Source organism: Archocentrus centrarchus, chromosome 6 (assembly GCF_007364275.1).
Source record: "Archocentrus centrarchus isolate MPI-CPG fArcCen1 chromosome 6, fArcCen1, whole genome shotgun sequence".
In the NCBI taxonomy this organism is placed as follows: Eukaryota; Metazoa; Chordata; class Actinopteri; order Cichliformes; family Cichlidae; genus Archocentrus; species Archocentrus centrarchus.
This window is the reverse complement of record NC_044351.1, coordinates 6,251,110-6,269,993: the sequence shown is the minus strand read 5'-3', so window position 1 is coordinate 6,269,993 and position 18,884 is coordinate 6,251,110. Positions and strand designations below refer to the sequence as shown.

At 42.1% G+C, this 18,884-nt stretch overlaps 1 protein-coding gene across 4 annotated transcripts in view; it reads left to right on the top strand.

Annotated features, from left to right (window-relative positions):
- Nucleotides 1-18,884, top strand: part of ptprz1a (protein tyrosine phosphatase receptor type Z1a) — a 206,604-nt gene that overhangs the window by 93,722 nt on the left and 93,998 nt on the right. For all 4 annotated transcript variants that reach the window (XM_030731182.1, XM_030731181.1, XM_030731183.1 and 1 more), the window contains exons 3-4: nt 6,153-6,332; nt 14,952-15,103. In XM_030731182.1, the coding sequence (XP_030587042.1) occupies nt 6,153-6,332; nt 14,952-15,103 (332 nt within the window). The remainder of the gene's footprint in view (nt 1-6,152; nt 6,333-14,951; nt 15,104-18,884) is intronic.

Genomic DNA, 18,884 nt, shown 5'->3' with positions numbered 1-18,884 from the left:
TGTCCAGCTCTCTTAGACTTACTGCCTGTCTTTTGCAATCTCCTCTGTGTTCTTGAGACTTTGCTGGGAGACACACCAAACAGTACACATCCTGAAGGCCATCCTGGAGGAGCTGGACTACCTGTGAAACCTCTGTAGGTTCCAGGTAGTCCAGTCAAGAAAGATGAAACAGGAAAACGTCTCCCCTCAGCCCAACCGGTCGCGGCAGATGACTGCCCCTCCCTGAGCCTGGTTCTGCTGGAGGTTTCTTCCTGTTAAAAGGGAGTTTTTCCTTTCCACTGTCGCCAAGTGCTGCTTATAGGGGGTCGTTTTGACTGTTGGGTTTTCTCTGTATTATTGTAGGGTCTTTACCCACAATACAAAGCACCTTGAGGCGACAGTTTGTTGTGATTTGGCGCTATATTAATAAAATTGAATTGAATTGAATTGAATTGAAAAGATGAGGAAGGAAAATGCCAGTGGCCAGTAAAACCATTCCTATTTTGGGGGTTGTCTCATTGTTGCCCCTCTCGTATACCTTTTTTAAAATTTCATTAACACCAAAGCAAATGAAACTGATTAACCCTATAAAGCCGAAAATGTTTTTGAGGACACGATGTACTTCAAATATCCTGCCGTTTGCTGACTTAGGGCAGCAATAGCATAATAACCATATGTTGGTTGTGAAGCGCAATTTCTCATCTTTCAGAAACTGTTTGAATTTTTCCAATAGGACAAACGATCATGTAATTACAGTAATTCAAAGTGCATTTGATTAGATGTCTCAGCATTGATACACTTGGTGTTAACCAGCTTTTCACAGCAGGTAAGGGCAGGTCACAGGTGCATCAGCTAAGATTGCCTGGTGTTGTAGGGTTAACAACCCCCTGTGCTATTTAACTAACCAGTTCATTGTCCCAGAGGTTTAATTGATTTGATGTTACACAGTACTCTGATTAAAAAGGGCTCCTTTAATATTTTTGAAAAATGTGTGTGTGTGTGTGTGTGTGTGTGTGTGTGTGTGTGTGTGTGTGTGTGTGTGTGTGTGTGTGTGTGTGTGTGTGTGTGTGTGTGTGTGTGTGTGTGTGTGTTTTGTTTAGGTTTTTTTTTTACTCAATGCCTCATACATCAATTTTTGAATGCCTAGCACTGTTCAACTCTGAATGGGAGTTGAAGGCAACATTGCAGACACTGAGGATAACTACAAGTACCTTGGAATCCCACAGGAAAATGGTAACCATGAAGAAGCCAATAGGAATGTTCCAACTGCCAAATACCTGCAAGTCATGTAAGGCAAGTCCTGACAAGTCAGCTGAATGGGAAGAACAAGATCTGGGCAATTAACGCCTACATCCTGCCAGTCATCAGATACCCTGATTAGATAGTAAGCTGCCAAAGGAGGAGAGCGCATGCCACTGACATCAAGACAAGAAAGCTCCTTTCTTGTCTTGATGTCCTCTCTGCATGGAGGGTTTTACCCTAATTCCAGTACCCTGAGACTGTGTGCTAAGTGGAAAGAAGTAGGCTGAGGACTAGTGCGTGACAGAACCACCATCTAGGATGAAACAGCAAAGGTCCGTGAGTACATCAGAAAGATGGCCACAACTGCTTAGTGAATTTGTCCCCAATGAATACATCAGGCATAAGAAACCCAAGAGAAGACTAAGAACAGAAACCATCATGAAAGGATAGGTCCCTGCACAGCATGTACCATTAGCAGATAGAAGAAGAGACTGATTTTGAAAAATCCTACTAATGGCTAGATAAAGCTGGACTGAAAGAGAGCACAGAGGCACTAATTATGGCAGCACAGGAAAAAGTTCTAAGCATAAGCTCAATAGAGGCTGGGGCCTATCACACTGAGCAAAACCCGAGGTACAGGCTGTGAAGAGATGCCCCTGAGACAATCCAGCCCATGAGACCAGGGTCCAAAAGGATAGCAGGCAGGGCATACGTACATGGAACATCATAACCAAGTGGCTGGCATAGTACACAGAAACATCTGTGCCGAGTGTGACCTGGAAGTCCCAAGGTCAAAATGGGATATGCCCCGACAGGTGGTATAGAATGACCAAGTCCTGTGGGACTTCCAGATACATAGACAAACTTGTAATCGCTAACCAACTGGACATAGTGGTAGGCAAGCAGAGGAAGAAAGCCATAGAGATAGACAAAGCAATAACAAGCAAAAGAACATGAGAAGCTTGAGAAATACAAAGGGCTGAGAGAAGAGAGAGAGAGAGGATCTGGGAGGTGAAAGTAACAGTGATAATCACAACACTCAGAGCAGTGACCCCCAAACTTGGAAAGTTGCTCCAACAGATTGCAGGAACATCATCCGAGATCTCTGTCCAGAAGAGTGCAGTCCTAGGAACAGCTAAGGCACTGCACAGGTCCCTCAAGCTCCCAGGACCCAAGCTAGGAGGACATGAGATGTGGGCATTTTTTTTTTTTGATAATATGCATTTATTTATTTATTTTTGGCAGAGTCTGATGCCTCATTGGAAAGTACAACTGAGGAAAAGGAACATGAAAAATTACATGAATCTAATTTCATCCACTTTAGCATCCTTTTAGGATTTGCATTTGAATAGGATAAGAACACACACAAAGATGCACGTACACAGTCTATTCGATCTGTCTGCATCACAGAATACTCAGTGATGTTTAGTAAAATAAAGAGTCATTTATTTGGTCTCTTCTAGTCCTTCTGGTTTCAAATGGTGATCTGTTCTACAGGGAATGTGACCTGACTTTTCAATTGGAGTAACCCGTTCATTTACAGGCTCTCAGATGAATAAAAAAATAACAAAAATAACAAAACCCCATACTTGAATATATGAGCTGTTACTTGTTTAATGTCTCCATCAAAGGCTGATGGAGGTATCTTTAGATTTGCAGGCATTTGGCATACACTGTTTTTAAGAGATCAGACTGGGCCTTGACGTATTATCCAACTTAACACCTGAAGCATCAGAAAATCTTCAGTAGCTGCCTTCTCATTGTTGCTGTCATTTTTTTTATGCTGCCCCTTAACTTTGTGTTTGTGAAATCAATATTTGGCAAGAACTGTATTTGGATGTAAAATGCATACTAATGCATGTCACTGTGGTGCATACCATAAATTTTCTTTAAGTGCAATGGCATTAAAATAGTATGTATACTTTGATTAAATTATAAAGTATTTCTGTAGTGTTGTTTTAAAGATTTTTCGTAAACTTTTTTCAAACTTTGAGTAAGTACCTCTTATCACTCTCTAGTGAAAAGATTGAACATAGAATAACTGGATAAAAAAACATGTAAAGGTGTCCACATACGCTTGGTCATGTAGTTTATTTAAGAAAGGTATTTAGTCTAAGTTTGTATACTGCATTTTAGGTTCTTGAATATTGAGCTAACTGTAGCAAACTGTTCCAACAAAGTTGGAAGCATGAAATGGTCCAAAATGTCTTGGTATAGTGAAACATTAAGATTTCCTTTCACTGATTTCCTAAGGGTACTGAATCCATGTCCTAAAAAACAACCCCACACTATAATCCCCTCTTTAACAAACTTTACACTTACCACAGTGCAGTCAGACAAGTGCCATTCTCCTGGCAACTGCCAAATCCAGACTTACCCATTGTATTATCAAACGGAGAAGCATGATTCTTTACTCCAGAGAATATGTCTCCACTGCTCTAGAGTCCAGTGGTGGCAATGCTTTACACCACTGTATCCGATGCTTTGTATTGTTCTTGGTGATGTAAGGGTTGAATGCAGCTTCTCGGGCATGGAAACCCATTCCATGAAGCTCTCTATGCACTTTTCTTGAGCTAATCTAAAGGACATGAAGTTTGGAGCCTCTGCTGACCCGACTCTGTCAGGTTTTTAGATGTATCTACTAAAAATTGTGCACGAGTTTAAATCTTTGTGACCTTGACCTCAAGGTCAAGGTCAGAGGGTCAAGTTTTCTGAAAAGCCTGTGAACGTGATAACTGACGAAAGATGTCATCTAGGAATTTTAAATTGATACCATAGTTGCAGCTACTAAAAATCTTGGACTACTTAGTTCTTACCAAAATAATGACAATCACAGAAAGTGAGAGTATTCTCAGTGGTTATATAAAAATCCTATAATTTTAGCATTTATCATTCCTGGTTCTTACTTAACCATTTGCTTTTGAATTGATATGGTGAATAATATCAATAATAGACTCTTCCTGCTCTCGACAGAGACGGTCGTGTCTTTCTCTCTCTCCTGCCCTCCCCATAACTACCCTGCTTTGCTGCTTGTTGTAAGTGCCTCTCTTCACACGTCATCCAAATAAGAATGAGTACCATGGATTTGGCAAACTGGGCTCTCAACGCTATCGATTGGATTTTCTCCACTATGAGATTGGGAAATGGGGAGCCTGCCTGTCCTAGTGAAACAGACCCGGTCAGATACATCATTGAGTCATGGAGTGTGTGGAGACCCGTGTGTCTTGCCGCCCTGTTGGTTAAGGACGTGGAAGATGTATACATATTCATTTTTTTGGTAACAGGATCTCTTCTGTTTGGGCTTGGAGGATACCTGATTTACGGGAAATTAAGAGAATCTGGGCAGCAGTTCAGCCCCTGGCGAGACTGCTTAAAAAGATGGATGGGCTATGCAGAGCGATACAGATTCAGACTCAGTACCTGTTGGACCTAAGCCGGAAGCTGAATGCTCGCAGTCCAGCTGTGAACATGTGAAGGTGAAGGGAATTAGATCTTGGAGAAAAGTATGTGTCTGCACAGTGAGGAATGGTAACCAAGCAATTTGGACAATTGGATTTGCTGAGAATGTCCCAGTGAACTGAAGGCTGTCGACAAAATAACAATGGTGGTCTGTTCCAAAACATCTGCATTATCTGGAATCGGCTCCCTTAGCCAGCCTTGGAACAGTTATCTCTCCTGGACGATATGTCAATAGATGCTCTTCCCCCCTCCCGCTCTCTTCTATGATTTGTGTGAACTGGGATCTGGTGAACCATGACTGCTGATGAATGCCCATCACTATCAGCAAACTGATTAGGCGGGGAGCTAGGTCCTGGCTCCATAATGCGATGACCCACTCATCTCTGTTGTTTGTATTCTTCTTGGATGGGTGTTTGGAACGTACTTTTCGTTGTATACTTGTGTTCAATGATAATAAAGTTGAATCTAATCTAATCTAATCTAATCCATTAAGATCTACTGAAACCTGGTAATTATTTATTCAACAACTTGTACTTCCAGGGGATTCATGTCACCTTAAGATTCTACTGCCAGGAGGCTGAGGGGTAGCACTGGCAGCTGGCATGATTTTACAGTCTACTAACAACAGAAATTACGCAGGACACTTCAGGTCATTGTCTGTGTTGCTATAAGGAGTTTGGGATCTTTAATCAAACAAGGAAAAGAAGCAGAAGAAAACTTCTTTTTATATTTTGCATATTTCAAAATAACATACACATGAGTTAAAACTGATCTGCTAGTACAGTGCCACCAAAGCAGTGTTGGCACAAAACTCGAGAAGTTTTCCTGCCCCTTGTCAGCTTTTCCAGGGAAACTAAGCTGTGTGGATAAACACTTCTTTTTTTTCCCAAAAGATAATCTATCATATGATGCTTTGATGATGGTGTTGGTGAGTACTGTCCATATTCAGAAATGTCACAGATGTATATATTGTACATTGGTTTGTAAAGCAAGTAACATGTAGTTCACAAAATTTTCAGTTAACTTTCAAGTCTGGAACTCAGTTTGAAAGCATCTGCATTCACTTTGTTTCCCAATTCATTTATCTTGATATTACCTACAAGACAATCACTGGGTTGATTTACCTTCCACTACAATAAACAGAGAAATGAAATGTGCTTCAGATAATTAATTAATCAAGCACATCACGTCTTTAGTTGTTAAATGCCAGATTTGTTATCATAATGTATTGTAGGTGTGCTTTGGTGCATAAAGAAAATTCCAATATGTCCAATTAGAGTCAGCTACTCAACTGAAGTATCTAAAACACTAATAACAACTTTGACTGTATTCTTCACTATTTTTGTTCTAATTGTTTTTATTTAGTGTTTGATTTATAGGCATCATGGGTAGTCTAGTTGTGGGCTTCCCACCAACATATACACGGTCCAATAAATGCTTTATCTAAACACTTTTATCTGCTCACCCCCCAGGGACATTAAACCAGAACAACTGGGCCAAGAAGTTTCCATCCTGCAGCAATGCCAAACAGTCTCCCATTAACATAGAAGAGAACCTGGCCCAGGTGAAGCTGCAGTATCAGAAGCTGAGATTTGATGGCTGGGAGAGTCTGACCACCGACAGGACAACAATCAAGAACGATGGCAAGACTGGTAAGAATAGTAATGTCCTGGAGGCTGTTATTGTTTGCTAGAACATTGCGCCAAGTGTTATGAGTGCTCAGCTAGAGTAGAAAAGCGCTATATAAGAACTAGTCCATTTACCATTTACTAATGGCAGTCTAGGTCTGTCAGTTTTACATATTGCAAATACTTGAAACATCTCAACTTAGGGCTGCTAATGGAAAAAAATCATAATCACAATCACATTGGGGTGACTGTGGCTCAGGAGGTAGAGCAGGTCACCTGCTAATCGGAAGGTTAGCAGTTCGATTCCTGGCTGCTCCGGGCTTCATGCCAAAGTATCCTTGGGCAAGATACTGAACCCCAAGTTGCTCTCTGACACAAGTGTTGGAGTGTGAATGTATGTGAATGTTAGACAGTAAAAGGACTTAGCTCATGGAAGTGCTTGTATGAATGAGTGTGAATGGCTGAACGCAAATGTGTTGTATAAGCACTTAAAATCCTCGATTAGAGGAGAAAAGTGCTATATAAGAACTAGTCCATTTACCAGTTACTCTGGTCAATAGTGGGGAGTAGTTGTTCTGGAGTGTGTGTGCTGCTAAGCCAGTATTTCCACAACAAAGTGGTCACGGTCAGCAGAATATCGGACTGCCTAATCTCCATCAGAATTGAATCTGGACCGGTCATCGCTCACACTATGCCCTGCAAACGGGGTGTGCCGAGGCCGAGAAGGATGAATTTTGGGAGAAGCTTGACCCTCACTTGAGGACGATCAGCCCGGATCATCACATCCTTCTTGGAGGAGACCTCAATCGCCATGTAGGATCGGAGAGATCGGAGAGACCGGAAAGACCAGAGACACAGTTTCGGCGTGCAAAACAACAGCAGGTGCCATATCCTGGACTGTGCCAAGGCCCACGACCTAACATTGGCCAACACGCTTTTCAAGAAGAGACCAACCCACATGGCCACCTACACCAGCAGGGGCCATTCAACCCAAATCAACTACTGGATGGTCCAGATGCAAGATGTCAAGCTGGTGACAAATGCGAAAGTGATCCCATGAGTGAGCATGGCCCCACAGCACCACCCGCTCGTCCTCGATATTCGACTGAATCACTGCCAGCCAGGAAAACCTCCAACAACCAGACTGGAGTGAATCAAATGGTGGAAGATGACGACCACAAAGAAGAAATGACCGATGTGCTAGCGACTTTCAAAGTCGACTTGGAGCAATCTGTGGAGCGCATGTGGGATGAAGCTGTGGGGCAAATACATCAAGCAGTGGCAGAGACAGTGGGGAAAACGAAGCCAGGGTGAAGATTCCTAGACAAGAAAACATGGTGGTAGAATGAAGAAGTGCAACTGGCGATTAAGCAGAAGAAGCTGGTGTATAAGGCCTGGTGGAACTCGCGGCTGAGCACCGACCAGAACCGATACTGATCGCTGAAATCAGCAGCGAAGTGGGCGGTGGCCGCTGCAAAAAGTCGCCAATACCAGGTGCTCTATACAACCAGCTGGACATTCCGCAGGGGGCACACAACATCTACCACCTCACCAATGCCCGCCATTGATCCAAACAGGACATCGGCCACGTTGTGCAATTCAAAGGTCCTGACGGCCAGGTCCTGCGTGACCCGCCAGCAGTCCTCCAACGATGGTCCACTGCTATGCCATCCGATGAAGATTTTCGAGCAAGTCCTGGACCGCAGGCTCCCAAGCATTGATTCGGCATGATGGTGACGACACCATCATGCCGAATCAATGCAGCTTCATCAAGGGATGCAACACCACCGACACCATCCATACTACCTGGTTGCTCATGGAAAAGCACCAGGAGAAGAACAAGATGGTGGTGTTTCTGGATTTGGAAAAGGCATTTGACGACCTCACCTGGTGAGCCCTGCGATCCCATGGCGTCCCAGAAGTCTACATGGAGTGGACCCAAATTCTGTATCGCAACGTTACAAGCACGGTCCAATGCCCCGCCGGAATTTTGCCACCCTTCAACATCACCGTTTGCGCCCACCAAGGCTCGGCCCTCTTGCCCCTGCTGTTTGTCCTCCAGGGACACGGCAATGGCTGACCTGCAATCCCCACATCCCTGGACGCTCCTCTATGCCAACAATGTCTCCTTTACAAAAGTCGACTCCCGACCTGCCCTCTAACGCCAAACGCAAGCATGGAAAACCCATTTGGATGAAAATGCATGCGGCTAAACCTGTAAAAAACCGAATACCTCGAATGCGGTCCCCAAACCAAAGGCACCATCCAAATCAACAGACAAGAGCTCCCGAAGGTCACCCAGTTCAAATACCTTGGCTTGATGGTCTCTGTAGATGGTGATACGGTCCCCGATGCACGGCCAGGGCAAACGTTGCGCGGCTCAAGTGGAGACAAGTGACTGGCGTCCTATGCGACAAGAGAATGTCCCGACACCTCAAGGCAAAAGTTTACAAGACTGTCGTGCAGCCTATAGCACTTTATAGAGCAGAATGCTGGCCCACGTCCAAGAAACGCAAGCAAATCCTCCATACGATGGAGATGAAGATGCTGCCCTGGATGCTTGGACTCACCCTGTTCGACCACTTTCCCAACAAAGACATCAGGAAATGGACAAAAATAGCACCAATCACTGATAAGATGAGGGAGGCTGGACCTCAATGGTACAGTCACGCCATGCGCAGCAATGAGGGATCTGTTGTGAGAATAGCGATGCGCTTGGAAGTCGATGGCCAGCGTCCACGAGGACGACCAAAGAAACGCTGGATGGATGGATGCAATCGATGAGGACATAAGAAGAGCAAACCTCACCCACAAAGCGGACCCTGCCAACGCCACTAGGAAAGAAGAAGATGATTCTGGTCAATATTGAAATCATGATTATTTAGCACAATTACTCACTACCTTTGTATACACTGCATTTATTGCACTTAGAGAACAGCAAATACCTTGAAATCTAGTGCATTTCTAAAGTCTCTTGAAAATAAATACTAAATTTAAAATAAAAAACAATATATAAATAAAATATAAATACAATATAAAAAATATATAAATACATATAAATGTATAGATAAATAGAAAGGCAATTCGTTATCATGGCTAGTAATGCTAGGAAGAAATAGGACCAAGTTATTTTGACCTAATTAATTCTCACATTTTAGTGCCACAACATACTGACAGATCCTAACATTGGTAGGGACGTGAGTCCGACATCCAGTGCAGTGCTAATTACACCCCCAGAGCAAATAGGGACATCTCCTTATCGTCCTTTGCTAATCTTGCCCTATGATTGGTAGGGACATAATGGATGTTATTTGATATTTCTCAGGAGGTGCAGAGCAGGTTACGGCATAGATTTCTTGCTCGATAATTAACACATAATGCAACTGCACAAGCATAACTGCCAGGAACATCGCTGACCACTTACATAGGTTATGCTGTAGGGCCGCATAGACTCAGCACTGCAGCATAAATAAGGGCTAAGAGTATGATGATGATGATGATGATGATACTTTATTGATCCCACAATGGGGAAATTACAGTTAACAGAACACCCATCCAAGAAGATAAACAAACAAACATGGGGAGATAGGTGAACTGTGGCCATGTTGTCCCCTTCTGGAGGCGCTGCCATTAAAAAGACAGAAACAATAGTGAAAACATATAAGGTATACAGTATAAGGTTACAAAAACCTCTGCAATAGTGCAGAAACATATAGCATGGTAGCAGTAGGGTGGAGAGGGATGGAAAGGGAAGCCAACGGAGGCGGGGGGAGGTCGGGCTACTGTGGGGCTGACTCAAACTCCCCTCCTCAGCTACCAGTCGTGATAAGATGTAAAGTTCCTCAGCAGCTAGGTCATGGAGATCAATCCAATACAGATCAGAAGAAGACAGGACAGCGGGGGCATAGAGCATCTATTTACAAAACATCCCGGAGACAATTTGATAAGTGGAAGTCCAAGGCCGCCAGGGAGCCAAATTTCTAATTCTATGACTTTTTTTTTCTTTTTTGTTGATTACACTGTTTTGTGATCGTTTGGAGCCAAAATCTAAATCAAAATTTGATCAATTCCACAGCCATATCTCAACTACTGTATGGAATTTTTAACAGACATTTATGTTCACCAGTTGAGGAGTCCTATTGACTTTAGTGACTAAATTTTTATCTCCTTACATTATAAGCTTGAAGTCTTTGAATAACTTAACAGCATTAGAATGTCTTTGGTCCCCAGAATGCCAGGTCATGTTTTCATTCTACTGAAATATCTCAACAGATATTTGATAGTAGATTGGCATACATTTTTGTACAGATAATTGTAGAGTTGTATTCTATTATCTGTAATTTGTACAGATTTGTAATTTGTACAGATAATAGATGATTAATTCAACTGACATTTGTAATCAGGCATTTGCACAGCACTGTCAGAAGGTTCACATTCTCTTTCTTGACATTTGGATGGGTTGTCATGAAATGTGGTTCAGAGTCGTGGTCACCTCCCGACGAACAGGCTTTCTATTGCCAAATCTTTAGTTTGTTCAATGCTCTAAACTAAGACTGTTAACAGTAAACATTACACTTCACTGTTAGGATTGTCAGCATGAGCATTTTGGCAAGCCAGTGTTCTCAATCTCAATTTATCTTTGGTATAGTACTGCCTCTCTGTTCTCATAGGATTATAGGAAATTAACAGTCTGCTCAAACTGAATGTTGGATATTTAGATGATGCTGGAAATCCAGATCATGGTTTAACTGATAGATGGGGTTGACATTAAAGCAAATACCAGCATGTTAGATTTAAGGGTTGGCTGCTGAGTTTCAAACTTTTCAATAATAATGGGAATTGTGGTCTATTTTAACTACATGTCTGGTTCTTGTATAAGGCCATAAATTCTGACAGTCATATTTGATTTTTGACAATGTTGAAAAGCACTATTTCAGAGAAACTATAACTTCACCTGAACTTCTTTCCCAATCAGAATCTGATCTTATTTCTTGTTTTTTAATTTATTTGCCATTACTTTCAGAGGTTGTAGATACACTTTAAAATTGCAACAAATGTATTTTAAATGTTTTTATTAATCCCTGATTTTAAAAAAAGTCAATATGCAGTGGGTAAAAATACTTTTTCCTTCTCTTGCTATGTTGATGGACTGATGCTCAGCAAGAAACATCTTTCTCATTTTCATCAATCTAACTCTAATCTCCTTTTCCCCCTTTTCCTTTTTCACTCAGCAGTGGGGTCTTTGCTCATACTCTTCATGTCATATTGTAAAGGATACAATTACAATTTTCCCCTTTGACAGGATTGAAGGTCTTTTTAAAATTGTCCTTGCTTTAAGTGGGGTGAAACACAATAAGCTACAGTATGCATTTAAAGTAAATGTTCAGTGAAATTGTAGACACGAGGATCCTGCCTCACCATTCAAAAAGCTATCAACAGATGAATCCAGCACCTTTTAGCAATTGGATTTGTGAGTATACTGTAGTAAGAAGCCTTTTGTTATAGTTGTTGATTGGCCACCAGCTCCACCAAAGGCCTTAATTAACTGAGATGTTCAGTGGACAGTCTGAGCATGGTTGAGATGGACAGTATATTTTTCAAAACAAAAGTGGACACAATATAAGTTCCAAATTCAAACTGCCATCAATACATGCTTTTTTGTTTTAGGTTTTCAAGCGGTCAGTACTATAGTGCTTAACAAATTTATTAGACCACCACCCTAGGTAAGTCTCTGGAGCTTGAAAAAGGCGACTGGACTTCTTTTTGTTTCTTGAAGACGTTTCACCTCTCATCCGAAAGGCTTCTTCAGTTCTCAACCAAATGGTGGAGAGACCCAGGTATTTAAACCCCTGTGGGCGTAGTCTCCTGGAGGTGACTAGGTAAGGTTTATGCCACAGATGCCCTAAATTAACAGCATTGGTAATTACCAAAATCAGTTTTTATGTTCGCTCATATGGGGTCGTTTTGACTGTTGGATTTTCTCCGTATTATTGTAGGGTCTTTACCCACAATACAAAGTGCCTTGAGGCGACCGTTTGTTGTAATTATATATAGATAAATAAATAAAATTTAATTGAATTGAACGTTTCTGTAATGGTTAATTCACAGGTATGTGCAAGTTCTATTTTTATTGCTAAAATATAATTATTGTTATCTATGAATTTTCAAATTCACAGTTTTACAGAAAATTTCTGACTCCTTAGTAAATGCAGTGTGCCAGCTGAAATTTAGATATAAATTCAGTATATTTGCCTCATAAAAAACAATATAACTTTTGTGATCTATTCAGAAAATAGGTGATCTATACAACATCCCCTTATTAATTCAGTCATTGTTTCATGGTACAATGAAGATGCTGCTGGATTATTCTATAGAGAAGATCACTTTTTGATTTTCTGTACATTTCTAATACATCATTTTCACTGTGTTGTGGTTGAGTCTTCACTGCTGTAGGCAAATTGGATCTGGATGTCAAAGTTTGCAGAGAATAATATGATTAAACATCGATCTGTGGCTGTGGCTCAGGAGGTAGAGCAGGTCATCTTCTAATTAGAAGGCTGGTGATTTGATTCCTGGCTGCCCCAGTCTGCATACCAGAGTGTCCTTAGGCAAGATACTGAACCCCAAGTTGCTCTCCGATGCAACCGTCAGAGTATGAATGTGTGTAAATGTAGATTGAAAGCACATTGAAACAGAAAACAATGTTTGTGTGTCTCTGTGTGTGAATGTGTAAATGCAAACATTTTGTATAAGTGCTTTGAGTGCTCAGCTAGAATAGAAATGCTCTGTATGAGAACTAGGCCATTTATCATCCATTTTCTTCCACTTATCTGAGGCCAGGACACAGGGTCAGAAGGCTAAGAAACCCAGATATCTCTCTCCGCAGGAACCTCCTTCAACTTATCCAGTGGAACACCAAGGGCAACCGAGAGACATCTCTTCAGTCTGTCCTGGGTCTACCCAGGGGCTTCTCTCAGTAGAACATGCCTAGAACACTACAACTGGCTCCTTTCAATGTGGAGGAGTACGGCTCTACTCTGACCCTACTCAAGCAGTCAGTAGTATAGTGTGGCTCTACTCTGAGCCTTACTCTGCACTCTTCACCCTATCTCTAAGGGAGAGGCCAGCCACCCATCAGAGAAAGTACATTTGTGCCACCTGTATCCATGATCTTGTTCTTTCGTTCATGGTGAGGATTGGTATGTAACTCGACCAGTGAATTGTCAGCTTCACTTTTATGGTCAGCTCCCTCTTCACCACAGTGGATTGATACAGCATCTGCATCACTTCAGCTGTGGCCCTACTCCATTTGTCTATTTTTGTCCAAATTGTCAATCTCCAACTCCCTTTTTCCCTCACTCGCAAACAAGATCACAACATACTTAAATTCTTCCACTTGAGACAGTAACTTCAGCCTACAGGAGGGAAGGTCCATGTCTCCTCTTCAGGCTGTGCCCGGCCAGGTCCCATGGGCTAAGGTCCAGCTACCAGACACTCTTCTTTGAACATTCTCCCCAGGGCTGGGTCCAGGGTGGGCCCGGGGCAGAGTAAACTGTTCCCTTGGTCTTTCTCTCATAGGGGTCATCTGAATTGGGAAACCCTACCAGTGGCATAAGACCCCTGACAGCATAGCCCCTGGGATCCCTGGTATACAGAAACCTATCAACCATAGTAAGCTGCCAATTCACAGAGTGGTATAATTGTTAAATTTATAATGAAAGAAACTGGGATATCAAAAAACTTAATGGAAACTGTTTTCACAGGACCATTGCATAATCATTGGCCATACAGTACAAAGGCTTCACAAGAAGATGCAAACCTAATTATTATCAAGAAGAATTGGAAGGCCAGGCAGGAATTTGCCAAAAAGTACAGAGACAAGCCTCTGTGACAAAGTTTTATGGACTGATTAGACAAAGATTAACATTTACCAAGGTGATGGAAAAGCTAAGATTTGGAGAAAAAAGGATCTGCTTATGATCTTAGACTGGCCTAGTCAATCTCCAGACTTAAACACAACAGAGCATGTATTTTACTTGCTAAAGATGACAAAAACAAACAAAAAAAATGAAGTAAAAGCCTTCAAAACAAACAGCAACAGAAAGAGGCTGCGACGAAAGCCTGAAAAAGCATCACAAAAGAAGAATTCAAAAGTTTAGTGATGTCAGTGGGTCACAGGCTTGATGCAGTTATTGCAAGCAAAGGATTTGCAACTAAATATTAAATCTTATTCACTTTAATATATTTTAAGTTTGTCTGTTCCAGTACTTTTGCTCACAAGAATAATAGGTGGTTTTGACAAAAGTTGCTATCTTCTGTGTATCAGATCCAGATGTAAATACCTGAAAATAAAATTTGAGATGTTGGTCTCATGTTGATTTTCTGTTAACACTGAATGTTTTCACTCTTCACAAAAATAAACAAATTGACCTCAGTGTTCCAATACTTTTGGGGAGGGATTGTATAAGGCTTTTTGTCAATAAATCGTGAAACTGACCTTGAGGACCTATGTGGATCTGAGTTATCATGTTTACAGACAGAATGACACGCAAATACTACCAAAAACATAACCTTGGCAAAGGTAAATAAAGCACATTCAGCCTCACCAATGTGCTATTTTTCCTTATGTCTCTTTTCTGTTAGTGGCATTAAATGTGGATGGTGAGTTCTATGTCAGCGGAGGGGGTCTCAGGTCAAAGTTTAAGGTGGGCCGCATTACTTTCCACTGGGGATGCTGCAATGCTTCTTCAGAGGGCTCAGAACATAGTCTGGATGGAGTCAAATACCCTCTAGAGGTGAGTCATTTTATGTGACTAATGTTGAGCTTGGTAATGGCCTACATGTTAAATGTTACATACAGATTGAAGTTCACATGCTATGAAGATTAGGAGCACTCAGCTGTGTTAAACTCTATCTACAGTTTTGAGAATGACAGTTATTGTTTTTCACAAAATTTCCTGCTTCCATGTTTTGTCAGATGTTTCTATAGTATACTAAAGTATAATTAGAATCTTTTCGTGAGTTTCAAAAGCTTTTATTGACAGTTGCATATTTGCATGGTGGTGTGCTGGTTAAGATAAGATAGATAAAACTTTAATGATCCCACGATGGGGAAACTTGCGTATTACAGCAGCTCAGTACAGAGAAAAATGAAAAGGATGAGTAAAAACAAATGAACTAAAATAGAATAGAATAAAATAAAATAAAATAGAAAAAACTATACACATATACATAAGCACTATATACATAATATATATATATCAATGTCAATACACACATGTACATATACACACACATCAAAACACTATATACAGATATCAAAACATTATACACATTTGTAGCTGTTAGGGTACACAGCATACATGATATGCATTATATGGGTGAGTGTAATAAATAAAATGTATCTGGACTGTAAGTATAAAGTGATGGCAGAGGAGGTAAAGTGTCCAAGTGACTCAAGAAGTACTCAAGTTAGCACTGCTGCCTCACAAATAGAAGGTCTGGGTGGGCATTTGTGTGGACATTTGTGTGTGGAATTTGCATGGTCTCCGTGTGTTTGTGTGGGTTTTCTCTGGGTACTCCAGTTTCCTCCCACAGTCCAAAGACATGCAGTTACTGGGGTTAGGTTAATTGGTGACTCTAAATTGCCCATAAGTGTGAATGGTTGTCTGTCTGTCTGTGTTGGCCCTGTGACAAGCTGGTGACCTGTAAAGGGTGCACCCTGCCTCTTGCCCTATGACAGCTAGGATGGGCTCCAGCCCCTCTGTGACCCTGGATAGATAGATGAACAGGATAAGAGGATGGATGGATGATTTTAAACCCGTTAAGAACTTGTGGTCAATCCTAAAGAGGTTGGTGGGCAAACAAAAACCTACAAATTCTGACAAACTCCAAGCATTGATTATGCAAGAATAGGTTGCCATCAGTCAGGGTTTGGCCCAGAAGTTGATTGATAGCAGGCCAGGGCAAGGCAAAAAAAAAAAGTTAAAGCTAGTTTTCAGTATAACTAACCTGCTTTGTTTTTACACACCACTACAGTGACAAACTCAGTTGGCTTCCACTCGATATAAGAAGTCAGTTTTACTCTTTATTTTTATATTCATTAACTTTGAATATCCTTACAGATATTTTTCTCCCCTTCGACTTGAAATTATGTATTAAGAATTTCTGATCAAATCCTCTTCAGTGTCCCTTTTATATCAAAGAACATTAGCAGGAACACGTTAATGTTTTGGGCTCCCTAATTTGACTTTTAATAACATCTAATTATATACGTTTTCACCACTGTTCTTTTATTTTATTTTGTCTTTTTTTTAATGGTGGATTTATTAGATCTGTTTTAGCTATACAACTTCTTTTGTTCCATTTGGACCGTGTCATTTTTTTTTTTTTTTTTTTTTTTGCTTTTTGCTCTGTCTACTTAGTTCTGTTTTACATTTTACGGAACCCCACAAGAGACACGGGAGAAAAAAGTAAAAAACAAAATGTCCGTGTGTGTGAGATTATTGAGTGAAGGAGTGAGGCCGTGAGAGAGAGACAGTAAGCCAGGTTCATACATTCATGCTTGTACAGCTTTGTTGTGGTTAGGGAAAACAGTAAGTGAGTTATGAATTAAAGAGTACTGGGAAACTCTTGCCCATCCTTTCAACATCCTGACGGATGCTACCGTATCAAGATTAACAGGGAAATGCATGGCCTTAAATTAAAAACTTTGCATTTGCCGGATCTTGCAAAAGAAAACCTTTTGTTTTCTCCCTTTTTTTTTTTTCTTCCCCCATGTCCCTTGCAGAGTTCTGTAACATTTAGGCCCGAGCCTCTCAAAGAGATTGAAATTTTATGTGCTGCCCTTCTTGGCCAGGTCTCTCTTGCAAAAGAGATCTTGGATCTCAATGGGACAAACCTGGTTAAATAAAGGTTATAATAATAATAATAATAATAATAATAATAATAATAATAATGAAAGGAGCCTATTAGAACTGTTAGCTTGTGTGCTAAAATAACATCAATGTCAAGCACAATTTCTGATTTGTCTCAAATTTGAACCACTTATTTACCTACCATGCATAAATGGGGAAAAAAAGGCAATTGGTGTGATATAGCGCCCACTACAGAATCAAACAAAAATTTATATAGAAAGGTAAAAAATTTGGTAAGAAAAATTCTCTATATCACCGTGACTCTAATGTCATATTTTTTACAATATTGCCATGGTGATGATCCAAATGTCCTTGGATCCAAATGTCACTTTTTCCCCCATTGGAAAAAGACATAAAAACCAAAAGGGCAACAAAGTCCAAAAAACAAACCAAGAAAGAAACGGCAGCATAAGGCTGGAAAAAGAGTCCAAAAACAAAATGTAAGCAACAAAGCACACCAAACAATCCAACCATTCAGGGGGCCTACCAGGGAAACCACAAGGGTGGCAACACAGTTCAGGGGGCCCACCGCTATCCCAGCGGCGGTGGCGATGTGGAGACGAGACTGGAGGCCAACCGTTGTCCCAGCATCGGCGACGTGGAGACGAGACTGGAGGCCGAACGCACTCCCAGCACCGGCGACGAGCAGGAGGCTGACCGCGCTCCCAGCGGTGGCGACATGGAGACGACATGGCATGGCATGAGGGGCTGCAGCTCTAGCTAAGGGGACTAATTTTAAAGGAACTGGGGAGACCTGAAGGACTGAGGGCACTGAAGGCACTAAAGGGGCTGAAGGGACCTGAGCAGAGGGAACTGAAGGGACCTGAGCAGAAGGAACTGAAGGGACCTGAGCAGAGGGAACCTGAGGGATTAAGGGGACCTGAGGGGCTAAAGCTGAAGGGACTGAGGGACCTGAGGGGACCGAAGACACCGAGGGGACCAAAGCAGCTGAGGGAGCTGAAGGGACCAGAGCTGAGGAGGGACCAGAGGGGACCTGAGCTGGGGCCGAGGGGACAGAAGGGAGTGAAACTAAAGGGACTGGGGCCGAGGGACCTGGGGGAACTGAGGAGCGAAACTGAGGGGTCAGCTGGGAGGACCAAAGCTAAAGCTGAGGAACCAGAGGAAACAGAGGGGACTGAAGCCAAAGCTGAGGGGCTTGAGGGAACAGAGGAGCCCGAGGGAACCGAAGCTACTGGGGGGACCAAAGGAACTAAAGCTGAGGGAGCTGAGAGGACTAAATTGACCAAAGGCGGAAACAAAACTAAAGTGGAGGGGCCTGAAGGGACCAAAGCAAATGCTGAGAAAGCTGGGAGGACTGAGGAGACCAATACACGGGAGACTGAGGGAGGGACAAAAGTGGGAGCCGAGGGGACCTGAGGGACAAAAGTGGGAGCCACGGGGACCCAAGGGGCTGAAGAGATAGAAACTCCAGAGTGAGCTGAGAGAGCAGAGGGGACCAAAGGAGTTGAGGAGCCAGAGGCTAGAGGGGCTGGAGCTGAGGGAGCTGAAGGGACCTGAGGGGCTGGAGCTGAGGGAGCTGAAGGGACCTGAGCTAAGGGGGCTGGAGCTGAGGGAGCTGAAGGGATCTGAGGGGCTGGAGCTGGGAGAACTGGAGCTGGGGGAACTGGAGCAGGAGCAGAGGGCTTTAGAGCTAGGGGGA